Source organism: Hylobates moloch, unplaced genomic scaffold (assembly GCF_009828535.3).
Source record: "Hylobates moloch isolate HMO894 unplaced genomic scaffold, HMol_V3 SCAFFOLD_17, whole genome shotgun sequence".
In the NCBI taxonomy this organism is placed as follows: Eukaryota; Metazoa; Chordata; class Mammalia; order Primates; family Hylobatidae; genus Hylobates; species Hylobates moloch.
The window spans coordinates 30,512,252-30,530,408 of record NW_026652292.1 but is presented as its reverse complement, the minus strand read 5'-3'; the positions used below and the strand labels follow the sequence as shown (position 1 = coordinate 30,530,408).

The window sequence follows — 18,157 nt, the reverse complement described above, 5'->3', positions numbered from 1 at the left end:
CCTGGAGGATTGCACTACTGCACTCCAGCGTGGGCGACAGAGTGAGACCCTGCCTCATAAAGAAAAAAAAAATTCCTCCAAAGCAGATTTAACTGTAATGTAAATCAGTAGATCAGTCATCAAGGAACAGATCCCTAGGTGAAAATAGATGCCAGGACTACTAAATATCAGAACACAAATACAGGTGTCCCCTTACAATGTTTCCCTTTATGATTTTTTGACTTGAGAAAATTATATGCATTCAGCAGAAATCATACTTCGAGTGCCCATATAATCTTTTCACTTTTAGTACAGTATTCAGTAAATTACATGAGATATTCAACACTTTATTATAAAATAGGCTTTGTATGAGATGATTTTTTTCCAATTGTAGGCTAATGTAAGTGTTCTGAGCACATTTAATGTAGGCTATGCTAAGTTACAATATTTGGTAGGTTAGGAGTATTCGTTGCATTTTTGACTTATGATATTTTGAATTGATGACTAGTTTATCAGGACATAACCCTGTTGTAACTTAAGGAGTATCTGTGTCATTTACTTCTTGTTGCTTGAGGTGAGGATTTGTCAGGTTTGTTTCCTAGTATCTTGCGCACATTAAAACAAATGCTAGGATAGAAAGATATTGGAAGCAGGTGCAGTAGTATGGTGAAGTTAATTGAGAAAAGTCTTTCAAAGGTGCTCTGGAATCTTAATGATTTCCAAAACTGTTGCCTTTGAGCTTCCCTATCTTGCCTCTGGTAGCCTAATTAATACAGAATAACTTTTTAACTGGTACCAAGTTCCACTCCAGTTCAAATGACAGCTGTCAGGAGAATGTGGCTGAGAACTGAGGAGATCCTTAGTTATCTAATTATTTTTAGAAGACAGAAGATACATAGATACTTAATTATCTACCTATCTTTAGAAGTGTTTGGTTTAATGAGTGCTGTCATTCATAAGGTGTTTTAGAATCATGCTAGGCACTATTGGGGCTATAAACAGAGTTTGTTTTCAGATTATTTAATCATCAGCAGGGCTTCAATATCCTCCCATCCACCAGAGCAAAGTAGAGAGTTATAGAGAAAATATAGTCTTTGAGGTGCATATAAAATAATGGAGGACCTATGGAAAATGCAAATATGCCAAAAATGCTACAGATACAACCAATAGTGTAACCAGTTGCAACCATACAGAATTATTCCTATTATTGAGGTTGTATATTCACTCTTTCAAGTGTGAGTCTCGGTAAGCGAGAAATCTTTTTTTTTTTTTTTTTTTTTGAGACAGTCTCGCTGTTGCCCAGGCTGAAGTGCAGTGACGTGATCTTGGCTCACTGCAACCTCCGCCTCTTGAGTTCCAGCAATTATCCTGCCCCAGCCTCCCAAGTAGCTGGGGATTACAGGTATGCACCACCACACCCAGCTAATTTTTGTATTTTTAGTAAAGACAGGGCTTCAGTAAGTGAAAACTCTTTAAGTTTTATGTACTATTTGTGGCTTTACCACTTGAAAACCATTAGTGATCAATTCTAATTACTAAAGTAAACTTTCTTCTTACCAGTAGACAGGGGTTAATCATCACTCTCCTAACGATTAATACTTCACATTGTTGTTCACAAAATCAAATAAGATGAAGTATGTGGAAGTAATTGATAAGCCATATCGTGCTAAGCATGAAATGTGGATTTATTATTATGTAGAACCTCACTGGGACTCACATATATAAAAAGCTGATTAATCTAGTATAGAGTAAACACACCTAATAGCAATAATTTAAGCATATCCTTAAAAAGACCCTGTATGGTGGCCAGGCATGGTGGCTCACGCCTATAATCCCAGCACTTTGGGAGGCCAAGGCAGGCAGATCATGAGGTCAAGAGATCAAGACCATCCTGGCCAACATGGTGAAACCCTGTGTCTACTAAGTATACAAAAATTAGGTGGGCATGGTGGCACGTGCCTGTAGTCTCAGCTACTCGGGAGGCTGAGGCAGGAGAAACCCTTGAACCTGGGAGGTGGAGGTTGCAGTGAGCTGAGTTTGTGCTACTGCACTCTAGCCTGGCAACAGAGTGAGAATCCGTCTCAATAGAAAAACAAAGACCCTGTATGGAAGATACACCTGAATGTGTGTTACAAGCTAGAGATTTGTGCCTTATCTATGATAAACACCTGAGCCTCTCCCCTATCCTATGGAACACAGGCTATACAGGGGATTGAGGCCCTGAGTTTTGGAGTAAATGAAGGTTGCCAGGTGGAGGTTATTAGCAGGAGGTTATTAAGTGAAAATACTATATAGACCACATGATGTCGGCAGGTAGTTGTAGTTTTTCTGGCCAGCCCTGCAACACTGGACTGTGTATGTTAACGGTGGAGGGTGTCCAGGTTCTTGGCATCTTAAAGAATTGGAAAAAACACACAAACAAAGCAAGGAAGGAATGAAGGGTGTTATTGAAAATGAAAGTACACTCCACAGTGTGGGAGCAGGACTGAGCTTAGAGGCTCAAAGGCCCTGTTACAGAATTCTGGGGAGTTTAAGTACCCCTTAGAGGATTCCATTGGTTACTTGGGGTACGCCCTATGTAAATGGAGAGGATGAAGTAAAGTTACAAAGTCATTTATGGCATATGCCCTATGGAGAGGATATTTCCTGTTGTAGCTGAAGTGTGAATGTTTTACCTGCCTCTAGATCCTATTTTCCTGCCTCATCTCCCCCCGAGAGATGTGATCCCCATAAATCTTTATGGGAGGCAGAGGGATCGATGATGGGAAGGCAGATATATTGTCCAGCCCACCACTGGACCCTCTCCCCATCACATAAGCCCCTAATAAAACCCTGTATCTCATTTGCTGGCCTTGGGTCTCTTCTTCAGCCTCTTGAACCTGATGAGGTTAATAGAGGTTTGGCACAACATCTGTGGTTTCCACCTGAAGTCTTTCTCTCACATTTTGTGTAATTCTTGGCCGTTGCTCATGGCTTTGGCTTTGGTTTAGGCCCCTCTTCTTGATTTCTCTCTTTCTCTCTTATACATTTTAAATTCATTTTTAATTGACAAAAATTGTATTTATTTTTGGTGTACAACATGTTTTGAAATATGTGTACACGGTGGAATGGCTAAATCAGGCTAATTAACACATACATTACCTTGTATGCTTACTTTTTTGTGATGAGACTACTTAAAAATCTACTCTGTTAGCAATTTTCAAGTATACAGTACAGTACATCATTGTTAACGACAGTCAGCATGTTGTACAATAGATCTCTTGAACTTATTCCTCCTATCTAAACTGAAATTTTGAATCCTTTGACAAACCTCTTCCAGCTCTTCCCCCAGCCCCTGATCTCTGCTTCTGAGTTTTACTTTTTTTAGATAACACGTAAGTGAGATCATGTGGTATTTGTCTTCCTGTGCCTGGCTTAGTTCACTTATGTCTTCAAAGTTCATCCATGTTGTCACAAATGGCAGTATTTCCTTGTCTTTTAAGGCTGAATAGTATTCCATTTTATATATATATATATATATATTTCCCTTGTCTTTTCCCTTCCCTTTATTTCTGATTCATGCCACCTGGCCAGTTTTTTATGTTGAGTGGGCACATTTGTTCCATATATATAATGGAATGTATATGATATGTATATCTTACAGTTTCTTTATCCATTCATCAGTCTATGGGCACTTAGGTTGATTCCATATCTTGCTATTGTGAATAATTCTGCAGTGAACATGGCAGGTATCTCTTTGACTTACTGATTGTATATACTTAGGATATATACCCCGTGGGATTCTGGGATCATACAGTAGTTCTTTTTTTAATTTTTTGAGAGACCTCCATGCTGTTTTCCATAATGGCTACTAATTTACATTTCTACCAACAGTGTACAATGGTTTCCTTTCCTCCACAACCTCTCCAAATCTTATCTTTCATCTTTTTGATAGTAGCCATTTTAACAGGTATGAGATGGTATCATATTATAGTTTTAATTTGCATTTCCTTGATGATAAGTGATGTTGACTTTTTATATGTATATCTGTTGGCCATTTGTATGTCTTCCATTGAGAAATACCTATTTGGGTCCTTTGCCCATTTTTCAATTGGATTATTTGTTTTCTTGCTATCCAGCATAATTTATTGAAAAGGCTATCTTTCCTTCAGTGAATTGCTTTTTTACCTTTGTCAAAAATCAGTTGGGCATATCTAGGTGGGTCACTTTTGGGGTTCCCTGTCTGTTTCATTGATCTATGTGACTATCCCTGCACCTATAGCACACTGTCTTGACTATTATAGCTGTATAGTAAGCCTTAATATGAGGTAAAGTGATACATTCCACTTTATTTTTCTTTTTTCAGAATTGCTTTAGCTAATCCAAGGCCTAGAACTTTTTAAATAAATTTGATATAAATTTTAGAATGAGCTTGTGTGTGTCTACAACAGAGTTGCTGAGATTTTGATAGGAATTGCAATAAAGCTATACATTCATAGCTTGGGAGAATAGATCATGTCTTTACTATGTTGAATCTTCAAATCCATTAACACAGTATGTTTCTGTATTGACTTAGGTCTTAGACTTCTTTAAGCAGGATTTTATAATTTTCAGGATACAGATCCTGTATATGTTTTGTTAATTTATACCTAAGTATTTCACTTTTTATAACAATTATAAGTGGTAATACTATTGGTAATTGTAAATGGTAATGTTAAATTAATGAGTGTTCTCTAAGAGACCTCTCCCAAAACATAACAAAGAAATGTAAGGTTAAAAACAGACCAGAAAAATATCCGATCATAGTTGATGTTTTATGTGATAACATGCCTTCCTGTCTGAAGGAGCTGGAACTGAGGCACCTCCCCAGTGAGGTTGGTGACCAACTGCAACTCCAAGTTTTATCTAGAAACCTTTCTTATATTCTTTTTTTTTTTTTTTTTTTTTTTTTTTTTTTGAGACGGAGTCTTTCTCTGTCCCCCAGGCTGGAGTGCAGTGGCACGATTTCGGCTCACTGCAAGCTCCGCCTCCTGGGTTCACGCCATTCTCCTGCTTCAGCCTCCCGAGTAGCTGGGATTACAGGCGCCCGCCACCACGTCCGGCTAATTTTTTGTATTTTTAGTAGAGACAGGGTTTCACCATGTTAGCCAGGATGGTCTCAATCTCCTGACCTCGTGATCTGCCCGCCTCGGCCTCCCAAAGTGCTGGGATTACAGGCTTGAGCCACCGCGCCCAGCCTCTTATATTCTTTGACTCAATATCTGAGCTAAGTGAACTTGATCTAGTTCTTCACTTCTCTGAGATTTAATTTCCCTTATTATAAAATAAAAATGATAATGCCTTCTTTACAAATAATACTGAGTAGACGCAATTAAAAGACACAGCATATGTAAAAGCATCTGGCACATAGTAAATGATCAAGAAATGTTTCCTTCCTTTCTCTCCACCCTTTCCTTCCTTCCTCCTTTTTTTCTTTCCTTTTCTCTTTTCCCTTCCGTTTATTCCTGATTCATGCCACCTGACCAGTTTTTTTTGTCATGGGTGGGCACGTTTGCTCCCATCTAGGGAGGGCTGTTAATCTAGCAGCAGCTTGGCTGGTTGAATTGGAGGCTGACTCCCTCTTTCCCAGTTTGTCCGCCAGAATTCCTCTACCAAATGTCATTCTGCTGGATGATGTAACAATGAAGATTATTAAATAATGAAGTCAGTTTATTCCATCTAAATTCTTTATGCTGAGCAGCTCAGTGACTTTTAACACATGATAAGCCACCTTTCGGTGTTTTCACAAAAGTAGACTGGTCTTTAATAGTTACTTATGATGAGGATACCTAAAAATGCCTCTAACACATAACTGAAGCCCCTTAGGCCTTTTATGATTTGGGTGTGGGCCTCAGCAAAATACAGAATGGTAGAGAAGCAAGCTCATAATTTGATGCAGAGACTGTCCTGAAGTTCTTGGACTGAGCCCAGAGCAAGGCTCAGATGAGAGTGAGCCAGTGGAGGTTAGTCATCCTCCTGGTGGAATCCATCCTGTACCAGGAATGGCTCTATGTGGAGGCCCCAAAGAAATGAGGCAAGGGAAAGTAATTTCCCCTTTAGAAATTCAACTTAAAACAGAGCCCTTAAAGAGCTGATTATCTCTTTCTTCTTCTCCCCATTCAACAAGTGTTCATCCAGGTAATTTGGAGTAATCCCTCCCCTCCTAGCCCCAGTAGTAGCTACCAGTCAAGCGGATGCCACAGGGCTGGCATAGGCCTCAGAAGCCCTTGAAGCTGCAAGCTGGGGGCATCTGCTACAGCATCCTACTTGCTGTCAGGTGACCAATTCTCCTAACTGGTCAGCAGCCTGGAGAGATTATGTCATCCACTGTCCTTCACCCATGGGTGTCAAACCAAGATAAACTTCAAGTGTTAGAAAATATCCAGCACAACCCTAGCCTTGCAGGATGTCTCATGAGAAGAAAAAACGTTTGTTGAAAATCTGCTTATTTTGCATTAGAAATAAAAATGCCTCTTCGATATTGCATTGGCTTAGGATGCAGAGAGACACAGAAATAGACCTTCAAATAGCTTTTGGTTATTGCTAACATATTTTAAATTTTTCTCCAAGGGCTGCTTGTCCCAGTCTTAATTTCTGTCTTGGAGTTTTCCCCTTCAGGTTCTTCTAGTGGAGGTCATTAGAGTGGGAGTGTTTAAGGCAGAAGATTAGTCAAGAGGAGTCAGTTGGCCTCTGCCACATGACTGCCAAATGTCTGATGCACTCACCCTGAATTCATCTCACTTGGACGCCTCTGGAGACGAATGCCTAATGCAATGGTCCCTGACCACAGTGAGCTCACCCATGCTAATCTCTTCCTCTTCCTTCTCCAGCAAGGACTGAAAATAGTTCATCATGCAGAGAAGACACTGTCTAGCTTCTGCAAGTGGCAGAAGAGTATCAATCCCAAGAGTGACCTCAATCCTGTTCATCATGACGTGGCTGTCCTTCTCACCAGGTACACCAGAGACTACATGGAACCCAGGGGCAGTAAAGCAGGGAGGGCTGGCAGGTGAAAGGCTTACCAGGTATTCAAACCCATGACATTCTCACTATTCTTTGCTGCTCTTGGAAAGACAGTGTCTTTGATCTGGTCAACTCCTGACTTCCCTATCAGTAGAGGAAACAGCTTAACAAACTTGCTAATACAATAAAGCTCTCCTTGTTAATAAACTGCATCTGCTGGCAAAATGCAGACCTCTTTCCTATCCCACTGATGATTTCCTTTTTAAAACTGGTTTCTTCATGTAAATCTATAAACAAGCAGGAAGCTTGTTTGCAGAGCCTCATTAAAGATTCTTGTTACTTTTAACCAGTGGGATTTCCAATCCTTTGCTATTTTATTTTTCTCCAATGTAGAAACATGAAATATCTTTACAGAAATCTGTACACCTTTTAACTGTTTGATGTTGAGGATAGGATATGGGGAGCAGGTCCCCACTGAGTAGGCAGACTGGTTTGGTTACACCTTTCTCCCTTCTACTCCCATGAAAATATCATTTTGTTCTAATCACAGATAGAGCCTATAGTGCTAATATGAACCACCAAACCTTCCAGGACTCATAGCTGTAAAAATCCAACGAACTTTCTTGATCAACTCTTGCTCTTTGAAGGCTATGTTTGCTCATTGATGCAATAAATATTTATTGAGCACCTACTCTATACTAGGCACTATTTTAATCTAGATGAAAGAAGGGCTTATATTAGAATGGGGTAAAGTAAATTCTTCTTGGGCTCCCTATGCCTATTTGTCCAGAAATCCAGGGATGTATAGTAAAGGAGGCCTCTTGGCCCTGCCCTTCAACCACAGAGAACCTCGAGCACTGAAAGGCCCTTGGTGTGCACTGTCCCTTTGGACGATAGGCTGCCCATGAACATTTTGGCCCTGTGATCTGTCCCTGTGATAAGATCATCTCAATGCATAGAATCCCTACAAGGAAGGATAATCAGCCCCCACTCTATCCAAATGTCTACCTTGCCCTGATCCAAAACTCCAGTCATCAGAATCACTCTTTTGAGTGAAGGTATTAAAACGCTGGTTAAATGTGAATGTATCCCACAGGAAGTTTTTGACATAAGCCTGTAACAGTAGGTTCATTCGGTTCTAAGACACCTTGGGTTGATCAGTAGCTCCCCTGAAAAATAGCATGGGTGTGGAATGTAAGCACGGGGACTCTGGGGAGCTAGCAGACAGCCTGGGGACACCAAGGACCTTGTCAAGAGGCCAGGTGAAGGCTTCAGTCAGACAGAAACTTCTGTAGGGAAGAACCCCAGAGTCAGGGAATGACATTGCCCACTAAGTTGTGTCTCAGAAAGTCTTTCCTTCCCCTGAGAGCAGAATCAGATGCTTCTGTCATTCTCACCTGAAGAAATGAGTGAGTTAATGATAGTTTACATGTGTGAAATGTTTGATATGGGCCAGGCACTGTGCTATGTCTATTAGAACAGCCATTGTTCCATTTACTTCCCACAAGAACACTGGTAGTTGGCTACTATTAATCATTCATATTTTACATATAGGGAAACTGAGCCTTGGTTATGACTCTTGCCCAAAATCTCATTGCTGTTAAAGGGTACAATTGGGACTGAAGTCCGGGTAGTTTGATCCCAACAGCCATACCCTTGGCTATTACCCAATATGAATACGAAGGATCTGCTCTCCTTTTTTTCTTCTAGTCACTTTCCTTCTTTAGGACAGGGGTCTGTTTGCATAAAAGTGTGTTGAACCTCAACAGCTCCTAGACAGTGGAGAGCATTTCAAGTTCTATAGCAGTATTTCCCACCCTCAGGACTATTGACATTTGGGGCTGATGATTCTTTGTTGTTGGGCCTATCTTGTGCATTGTAAGATATTTAGCAGCATATCGGGCCTCTACCCATGAGATGTCAGTAGCACTCTCCTCCAAGCTCTGACAGCTGAAACTGTCTCCAGACATTGCCAAATGTCCCTTAGGAGGGGGTGAAGAGCAAAATCACCCACGCTCATTGAAAACCACTTGCCTGAAAAGATAGGTAGGATCACGAAGGGAGGGAGGTATGAGACTGAGCTTTGCCTCTGAGAGACTATCCTGAGATCCACGTTAACAGAGTTCTCTACAGAACAGCATTCAGTAGATGGAGGATTTGGCATGGAACACACCCAATGTGGGTTCCACATGTGCAACTAGTGGCTGCTGCAAGCCAAGGCATATTTTCTGTTACATAGTGGCCCCAGTGCATGGTAGAAGTAGAGCTTAAGCTGCTTGCCTGTAAGAACGATATTCCTATAATTCTTTTGTTAGCCGCTTTTTTCTTTAGTGCTGGACACTTCAGAGGCACTTATAATCAGTATTTAATGTGCCTGACCTCCTGCCATATCAAAATGAGAAAGTCAGGGGATCAGCAATGAGCACCATTCATCTTTTTCCAGCAGCTTCACACAGACCTGGACTTTTTGAATGAAATAATAACAAGTGCATTCTGCAGCAGGGGTAGAAAAGTGCTTAGTTCTCTTACAGACCTAGAAGTTATGTAAATGACTGGGCTGTATAATCTCGCTCTCCAGTACTGAACCCCCAGTAACTGCTGCTGCTAGTGAGAGTGCGGATTTGAGTTTGTGGTGCATGTGCTGAGACTGGGCCTGCTTTCTCCTGTCCTATTACCCCAGCCATTGCCACCTGGAGAATGAAGCTTCACATGGGTTCTCAAAGTCTGGATCTTTTCCATGGCCCAACGGATGCAAAAAGCAGGAGACCATTTGTTGCTAGAAATGGTGCCCACACAAACCCCGTTAGCTGCTGGTGTTCAATTAACTAGAGCGCACAACATGGTGGCCATTGCTGCTAGTCACTCTTGGCAAAGATCTCCTGTTGTGCTAAAGAAAACCTAGTGACTAGTTAATGACTCTTTAAAAACTCTTGTCCGTGATTGAAATAATCTCTACCAGTTTATGGGAGCATGTTTTTTCATTTAAAAACCATAATTAGTATTTTCTGAGATTCTAGGTGTACATGCACACGCAGGCATGCATTCTCTCATATATGCAATATTGTTAGTGGAATGGGGCTGGATAGACAAGTATTAGATCTCTGGATAGGTTGATGGGACCAACTATCTTTTTCATGAATGGGAAAAGGAAGTTCTTAGATGAGTTTCGAACACAGACCTCAGAAAGACTAAAAAGGATTTTCATATTTGAAAAACTCCAGTCCCTGCTGATTGTTCCTTCCCTATTTAAAAGTTCAAATTAACTTGAGTTTTCAATAAAGTCTTTTGTTGGCCAAATCATGTAATTTGACCTCCCAAGATCCAGAGCAAAATAAGCTCAAAATAACACATTTGCTACATTTTCCCACATTCTATGTTGGTGAAATTCAGTAATCAAAAGGTAAAATCAGAATCATCTCAATGAATTCAAAATTGCTGCCTACATTCATGTAGACTTTTTAAAAAATGCCAAGCATACTTTACAGACCATACTGAATGTGAGTTTATACCCAGATTTTTTTCCAGGAGGTTTTTCCAGATGTTCCTTTGGGCGCCTGAGCTTCTCTATTCTCTGCTTTCAGAAAGGACATCTGTGCTGGTTTCAATCGCCCCTGCGAGACCCTGGGCCTGTCTCACCTTTCAGGAATGTGTCAGCCTCACCGCAGTTGTAACATCAATGAAGATTCGGGACTCCCTCTGGCTTTCACAATTGCCCATGAGCTAGGACACAGGTAAAGGGCCAATGATAGGGAGGTCTGCTCGCCATATTCATGTGTCAATATCAGCAGAGAGAATGGAACACACCTCAAATTGGGGGTCAGGAAACTCAGACTATACTGTAGCTTGTGACTCACCCTCCTCAACCTCTGCTTTCATCTGTAAAGTGGGGATAGTAACACACCTCATAGGCTCCAATGTCTCCACTGCCCAGACCATGTATACTCACACACATCACAGAACCAAACGGGTCACTCCAGTTCTCTGGATTAGAATGGAGGAAGGACAGAGATAAGCTTGAACTCAGTTGTTTAATTGAGGAATAACCCTTGGTTAGTTCTTATGAAATGATAATGTTAATATCACTAAAAAGCCACGAAACCTAACATTTTTGCACCGTACTTTGTGCCATTGTGCTTTTTATTGCATCATTGAACCTGCTTAACAACCTTTTGAAATAGATAGTACTGTTAGTCCCATTTTACTTATGTTTATTAAAGGAGGACATGGAATAAATTAAAAAATGGAAAACTGCTGTAAATTTGGAAAGACTATAATGTGAACACCAGTTAACTGGATGTCTAAGTTGTTCACAAAAGTGTGTGAATTTGATTAGGTGAATTCCTTGAAGGCAGGTTTCAGAAGGCTTGAGTGAAGATATAATGAGATTCTGAATTCACCAGATATCAGAGGTTTCCATGGAGGAAAGATCTTAGCTTATTTTTAACTTTATTTGCTGTTATATTTGCTAACCACAAATAAGAGAGCATCATACTAATAGGAAACTGGGTGGTGAGGCACATGAACAGCTGAATTATATCCCCTGCCTGTCATGTATTCACCAGCCTGGATCTCCTCCCTTTGAAGAAGGAAAAATGCTGGGGAATATTCTTAGTGCACAACTAGAAAAGAGGCAAGATTGGAAAAAACACTGGAGACTGAATTATTCCAGGCCTGGCCTCTCCAGTTTTGGCTTGCTCACCATTTTTCCAATATAACATTTGGACTTTCTAAAACAATTTTACCTACATTATAAAGCCAGAGCATTGCCTTGAGAACTGGAGAAAGAGAATTGTTGTTCTGACTTTTCTATTGACCAATATTATGACCTTAGATAATTCCCTTCACCACTCTATACCTGTTTCCTCATCTATAAAATGAGTAGGTTGAACTAGGCAATATCTAAGGTGATTTATTGGATTCTCACCAAAAAAGCCTTGGTTATAAATGTGATACATTCCAGTATCCTTAGTTGTCAAAAATTCAGAGATAGAGAAGCTAAGTGACTTGCTTTCATTAAATAATAATTAGGGATACAGGGGAGCTGGCCATCTTGATAAGGCTAGGCCATAGTTGTTGGCATGTCGATAATAAAACCTGGCAAAATGTTAAGTTATTGTTATGCGCAAACAGACAGGAGTCCCCAGTTCTGATATGTGGAAGGACATGGCCCCTGTGGCCTTCAGTCAAGACATTGTTGTCAACAGTACCTGCTGGCCAAACAATGCTAGGTGACTGTAACTTGGTCAAACTGAGAAGTTATCACTCAAGCCATCCCAACAATGGTATACTCAAACCAAAGAGGAGTGGAAAAGACTTGGCTTGATAAAAACATTCTCGAATCCTCACTTTTTGTGTTCCAAGGATGGGTTCTTTCTATCCTCAATTTCGACATGATCTTGTAACAGTAAATATGTTAAACATGTCCTTCAAAAGCAATGTTGCCCAGTTTTTGAGGCAATCATTGACTTAACTTCCTGGGCATGGACACATGACCTCTGTAAGGAAGGCCACCTAAGTAAACAAAGCTAAGGGCAAGTATGATCCTCCTTTCAGATTTCAAATTTTCTCTAATAAAGTTAAGAACCTCATGGTAACGTTACTTGGGCACAATTTCCCTGAATACTTAAAAACAAATAGTGGTAGATGTTTAGTAGTTATTGGGAGTGGTGGATTATTTAACAGACTAGAACTGAGTCACTACCTGAATCACTTTGATATTGTAGTAAGGTTAAACTGAACACTCATTCAGAACTATCTGATGCATTGTGGAAATAAAACTACTATAAGGTTTCTTTATCCTCTACTTTTGTTGTTATTATTGTTCTAATTCAAATTATGCAGGAAAAAAGTGAGGATCTAGCTCCTAAAAAAAACCTCTTTAACTAAATATCAAGTTTCTAAGTAAAAGAATTAAAGAACACTGAAGGCAGAACTAGAGAACCGTCTTTGAGTTTATTCAGAAAGCCATTATTCTCAGCAAACTAACACAGGAACAGAAAACCAAATACCTCATATTCCCACTCATAAGTGGGAGTTGAACAGTGAGAACACATGAACACAGGGAGGGGAACATCACACACTGAAGCCTTTCGGGGTTCAGGGGAAAGAGGGGGGATAGCATTCGGACATACCTAATGCATAATCTAGGCTTAAAACCTAGATGATGAGTTGATGGGTGCAGCAAACCACCATGGCACATGTATACCTATGTAACAAACCTACACATTCTGCACATGTATCCCAGAACTTAAAGTAAAATAAAATAAAATAAAATAAAATAAAATAAAATAAAATAAATAAATAAAACTTAAAAAAAAAGTCAACCCCGAGACAAGGATTTGAGAGCAATTAATTTATGTGGAAGGTAAAGGAAATACCAGTAGGGAAGTAGGGTGTAAAACAGAACAGGGAAGGTAGACAATAAACAGTTCATTATCTCAGCTTCCACTCTGAGCAGTTGAACCTTAATCCCATGGACAAACTCCGAGAACGATATACAACACACGTTTCAGAGTTACCCTACCCAAGGTGAGAAGAACTGCGCTGTTTTATATACCAACACCCTTAAGTTGTTGGTTAGAGGCTGTTCCCAGAGGCTGTTATTAATAATTCCTTGGTACTTTCAGCAGAGCAGTCTAATTTGGCTCTGGAGAAATCCCAGGTAAAGAGATGCATATACTAGCAGCTGGAAGGCAGCTAGTGGTGAGTCTATGAACAGGTACCAGTAGCATCTGTTACCAATAGCTTACTCGGGGGCATTAAATGCTGCCCCTTAAAAAGTTATAAGTCATGGAAGATAGAATATACATACTTTTCCATATGCCTTCTACTAAGTATGATGAAAAACACTGAACACTATATCGAAAACAAACATAGGAAGACTGAAAGACGGAGAGAAGGAAGACAGGCTGAGGACCACAGAACCTGAAGAGTGACATGGTGGTGAATTCCCTGGCCTTTCTTTCCTCTCTTATATGCCAGACTTGGAACTGATGATGGCAACAACCTGGAAATACACACACACACACACACACACACACACACACAACACACACACACACACACACACACACACACACAAAATCACCCACTTACGCCTGTTCTCTCTATCCAAAGAAGTAGGAAAGGGACAGTCTAACAAGACAGAAAATTTTAGACAGTAATTCTTCTACTCCAGGTGAACAGCAAAGGAAAGAAAAAACTGTAAAACTGTGGCTCTATGCTAGCACAGTCTGAGTGGGAAGCCTAGACTTGCATCTGTGTGAAGCTATAACAAAGCATCAAACACCACTACTTGGGTAGTGTCAAAAAGACCAGTTAGGGACTAAGACTTTGATCCCTACAGGCCAGTAATGAGGGCTCCCTTAGCCCCACCCCTGTGGTGTCAGGACAGATTACATGGGGAGCCAGAAATTTCATCCACCCCTAAACAGTAACAAGGAGCCATCCCTTTGACAACTCAGGTATCTATAGAGGCTTGGCAGTAATGAAACAGTGGCCCCACTCCCTTCCCCTCCAGAGTAGTGTCAGAAAAGCAAGCTAAAAGTGAAGATTTAAATAAGATCCATAACATAATATAAAAACCTCCAGGTTTCAATGTAAATCACTCATTATACCAAGAACCGGAATATCTCAAACTGAATGAAAAAAAAGAATGTCAAGAGATGACAGATTTTAGAATTAGCTGACAAATATTTCAAAGCAGCCATGGTGAAAAAAGCTTCAATGAGCAATTACCAACAACCTTTAAACAAATGAAAAAATAATGTGTCAGCTAAGAAATGAAAGACATGAAGAAGAGTCAAACATGTAGAACTGAAAAATGCAAGAATGTAAATAAAAAGCTCAGTGAACACTAGGGCTCAACAGTAGAATGGATGAGACAGAGGAAAGAATTAATGACCTAGAAAATAGAACAATAGAAATTATGTAATCTGTGTAAACAAAAGAGAAAGAGACTAAAAGAAATTGAACAGAGCTTCAGAGACCCATGAGAATGCAACAAAAGATCGTATGTTCATGTCATTGGAGCCTCAGAAAGAGAGGAATAAGACAATGGCATTGAAAAAGTGCTCAAAGAACAAATGGCTGAAAATTCTGCAAATTGGATGAGACATAAACCCACATATTTAAGAAGCTGAGAGAAACTCAACCAGGTTAAACCCAAAGAAAATCCATGCCCAGGCCTATCATAATTAAACTTCTGAAATCTAAAGAGAAAGGAAAATCTTGAAAGCAGCAAGAGAGAAATGATACCCCATCTATAGGAGGGAAACTATTTGAGTGACAGTGGATTTCTCATCAGAAACAACAGAAGCCCAAAGAAGTGGTGCAATATTTTTCAATATTAAAAGAAAAGACCTGTCAACAACCGAGAATCATAAACCAAATAAAGTGGATGAGAAGGGAAAACTTTCTAATTCATTTTATGAAGCTGGTATTACCCTGGCACTAATTTCAGACAAAGACAATGCAAAAGAGAAAACTAAAGAACAATATCCTTCATGAATATAGATGTAAAAAAATTAACAAAATATTAGCAAATAGAATTCAGCAATATAAGAAAAAAAGAATTAGACACAATGACCAAGTGGGATTTATTTCAGGGATACAAGTCTGGCTCAATATTTGAAAATCAGCATAATCCACCATTGTAACAGGCTAAACAAGAGAAACCACATGATTATATTAATATTAATTTTAGTAGATAAAACATTTGACAAAATTTGATATCCATTCATTATAAAAAACACTCAGAAATTGAAATTTCCTCAACTTGATAAAGAACATCTACAAAAAATTTAAACCTAATATTATACTTAATGCTGAATCACTGAATATGTTTCCCCTAAGATCAACAACAAGACAAGGATGTCCATTCTCACCACTTCTTATTCAACATAATACTAACAGTTGCAGCCAGTACAGTAAGATAAGGAAAGGAAATAAAAAGCATACATATGGGAAAGAAAGAAACAAAACTATCCCTATTTGCAAGTAACATCATTGTATAAGTGGGGGACCCCATATGCAATGAGAGAACTGATCTTTGACTAAGTTGACAGAAATATACAATGGGGAAAGGACACCATGTTTAATAAATGGTGCTGGCAAAATTGGATAGCCACACGCAGAAGAAAGAAACTGGACCCCTATCTCTCACTACATACAAAAATTAACTCAAGATTGATCAAAGACTTAAATGGAAGTCCTGAAACTACAAAAATCCTAGAAGAAAACCTAGGAGAAACTCTTTTGGAGTTTTGGTCCAGGCAAAGAATTTATGGCTAAGACCTCAAAAGCAAATGCAACAAAACAAAAAATAGCCAAATGGGATTTAATTAAACAAAAAAGCTTCTACACAGCAAAAGAAATAATCAATGGAGTAAACAGACAACCTACAGAGTGGAGAAAATATATGTAAACTATACATCTGACAAAGGACTAATATCCAGAATCTATTAGGAATTCAAACAACTAAACAAGAGAAAAAACTCCATTAAAAAATAGGAATAGGATAAGAACAGACATTTTTCAAAAGAAGACACAAAAGTGGCCAATAAACATATAAAAAATCCTCAACATCACTAATTATCAGAAATGCAAATTAAAACCACAGTGAGGTACTTATCTCACACCAATCAGAATGAGTATTATTACAAAATCAAAAAATGACAGCTATTGGCAAGGATGTGGAGAAAAGAAAATGCTTATACACCATTGTGGTTGGAAATATAAATTAGCACAAACTCTATGGGAAACAGTATGGAGGTTTCTCAAGAGCTAAAACTAGAGCTATCATTTGACCCAGCAATCTCACTACTGGTTAGGTACCCAAAGGAAGAGAAATTATTGTGTAAAAAAGATACCTGCACTCATATGTTTATTGCAGCACTATTCACAATAGTAAAGTCAAGGAATCAACCAACAGATGATTGGATAATGTAACTGTGGTATATATAGACCATGGAATACTACACAGCCATAAAAAAGAACAAAATCATGTCTTGCGCAGCAACATAAATGGAGTTGGAGACCATTATCCTAAGTGAAATAACTTAGAAAACCAAATACTTCATATTCTCACTTACAAGTGGGAGCTAAACAATGAGTATGTATAGACATACAGAGGGAAATTATAGACCCTGGGGACTCCAAAAGCTGGGGGGAGTGGGAGGAGAATGAGTTGAAAAGTTACCTACTGGGTACAACGTTCACCATTTGGGTGATGGGTACACTAGAAGCCCAAACCTCAGTGTTATGCAATATAGCTATGTAAAAAACCTGCACATGTACCCCCCAAACCTATAAAAATAAATAGAAAAAAACTGTTAAGGTGCCTCTCAGGTATTTCTTTTTTAGCTATATAATTCTAATTAGCTGTGGACCAAACTGAGAAACATTGGAAAGATCAATGAAATGGCCTGGGACAGACCATAAGGAGAAAAATATAATAAAACAATATCCCAAGAAGACACCCATCATAGTTTAATAACAAAGATATCCCTTTGTTTTTTGCACACTTTGTTTCATCACTGATTGTGTATAATGCAAAAGAGAAAGTAACTTGTGCTATCACCCAAGTGAATAATTTTACTTTTATTTTGAGAGAAAACTTAAAAATCCATTTGTGAGGTCCCTAGATTATATGTCTTGGTGTATCGACATATCCACAGCTAAGAAGATCATTATTCATGTAGGTTTTTAAAGGCTTGCTTGCAGTTTAGGATTTTAACTACTGAACAGTCAAACTTGTAGAGTACTTCATGATCTGGGTGGGGCTGGATTTGTAACAGGCTAGGGAAAGCCTGCTCAGAAGGAAGCTTTTATTGAACCGCATTCTTTGTGGGTGTATGGTAAGAGCTTTGTACATTAATTCTCTGACTCCTTTGTGAGTTTTATATTCATGTGGAATGTGATTAGAGTTTGTTTAGTACATTGATAATACCATAATGCGTGAAAATACAAGAAAATCTCCAAATCCCCCAAAGACTCTTCTCAGCAAGAGTTGCTAATTATCATCAGAAGGTTTCATTAAAGTTGGATATGAGCCTCCCGGTCAGAGGAGTTGAATTTCACTACAAAGAGTAAAAGGTCATACAGGTTTAGAAATGTGAGCCAATGTCTCCAGGTTTAAATGTCTAGTGTCTCAAAGTCCACCCCAGTGGAGACAGTTCTGGGCATCTCAGAAAGCGTC

The 18,157-nt window shown here is 39.2% G+C and overlaps 1 protein-coding gene across 2 annotated transcripts in view; it reads left to right on the top strand.

Moving 5' to 3' along the window:
• ADAMTS12 (ADAM metallopeptidase with thrombospondin type 1 motif 12) overlaps positions 1-18,157 on the top strand; it is a 364,317-nt gene that overhangs the window by 213,601 nt on the left and 132,559 nt on the right. For both annotated transcript variants that reach the window (XM_032135811.1, XM_032135809.2), the window contains exons 6-7: positions 6,828-6,952; positions 10,542-10,691. In XM_032135811.1, coding sequence (XP_031991702.1) covers positions 6,828-6,952; positions 10,542-10,691 — 275 coding nt within the window. The remainder of the gene's footprint in view (positions 1-6,827; positions 6,953-10,541; positions 10,692-18,157) is intronic.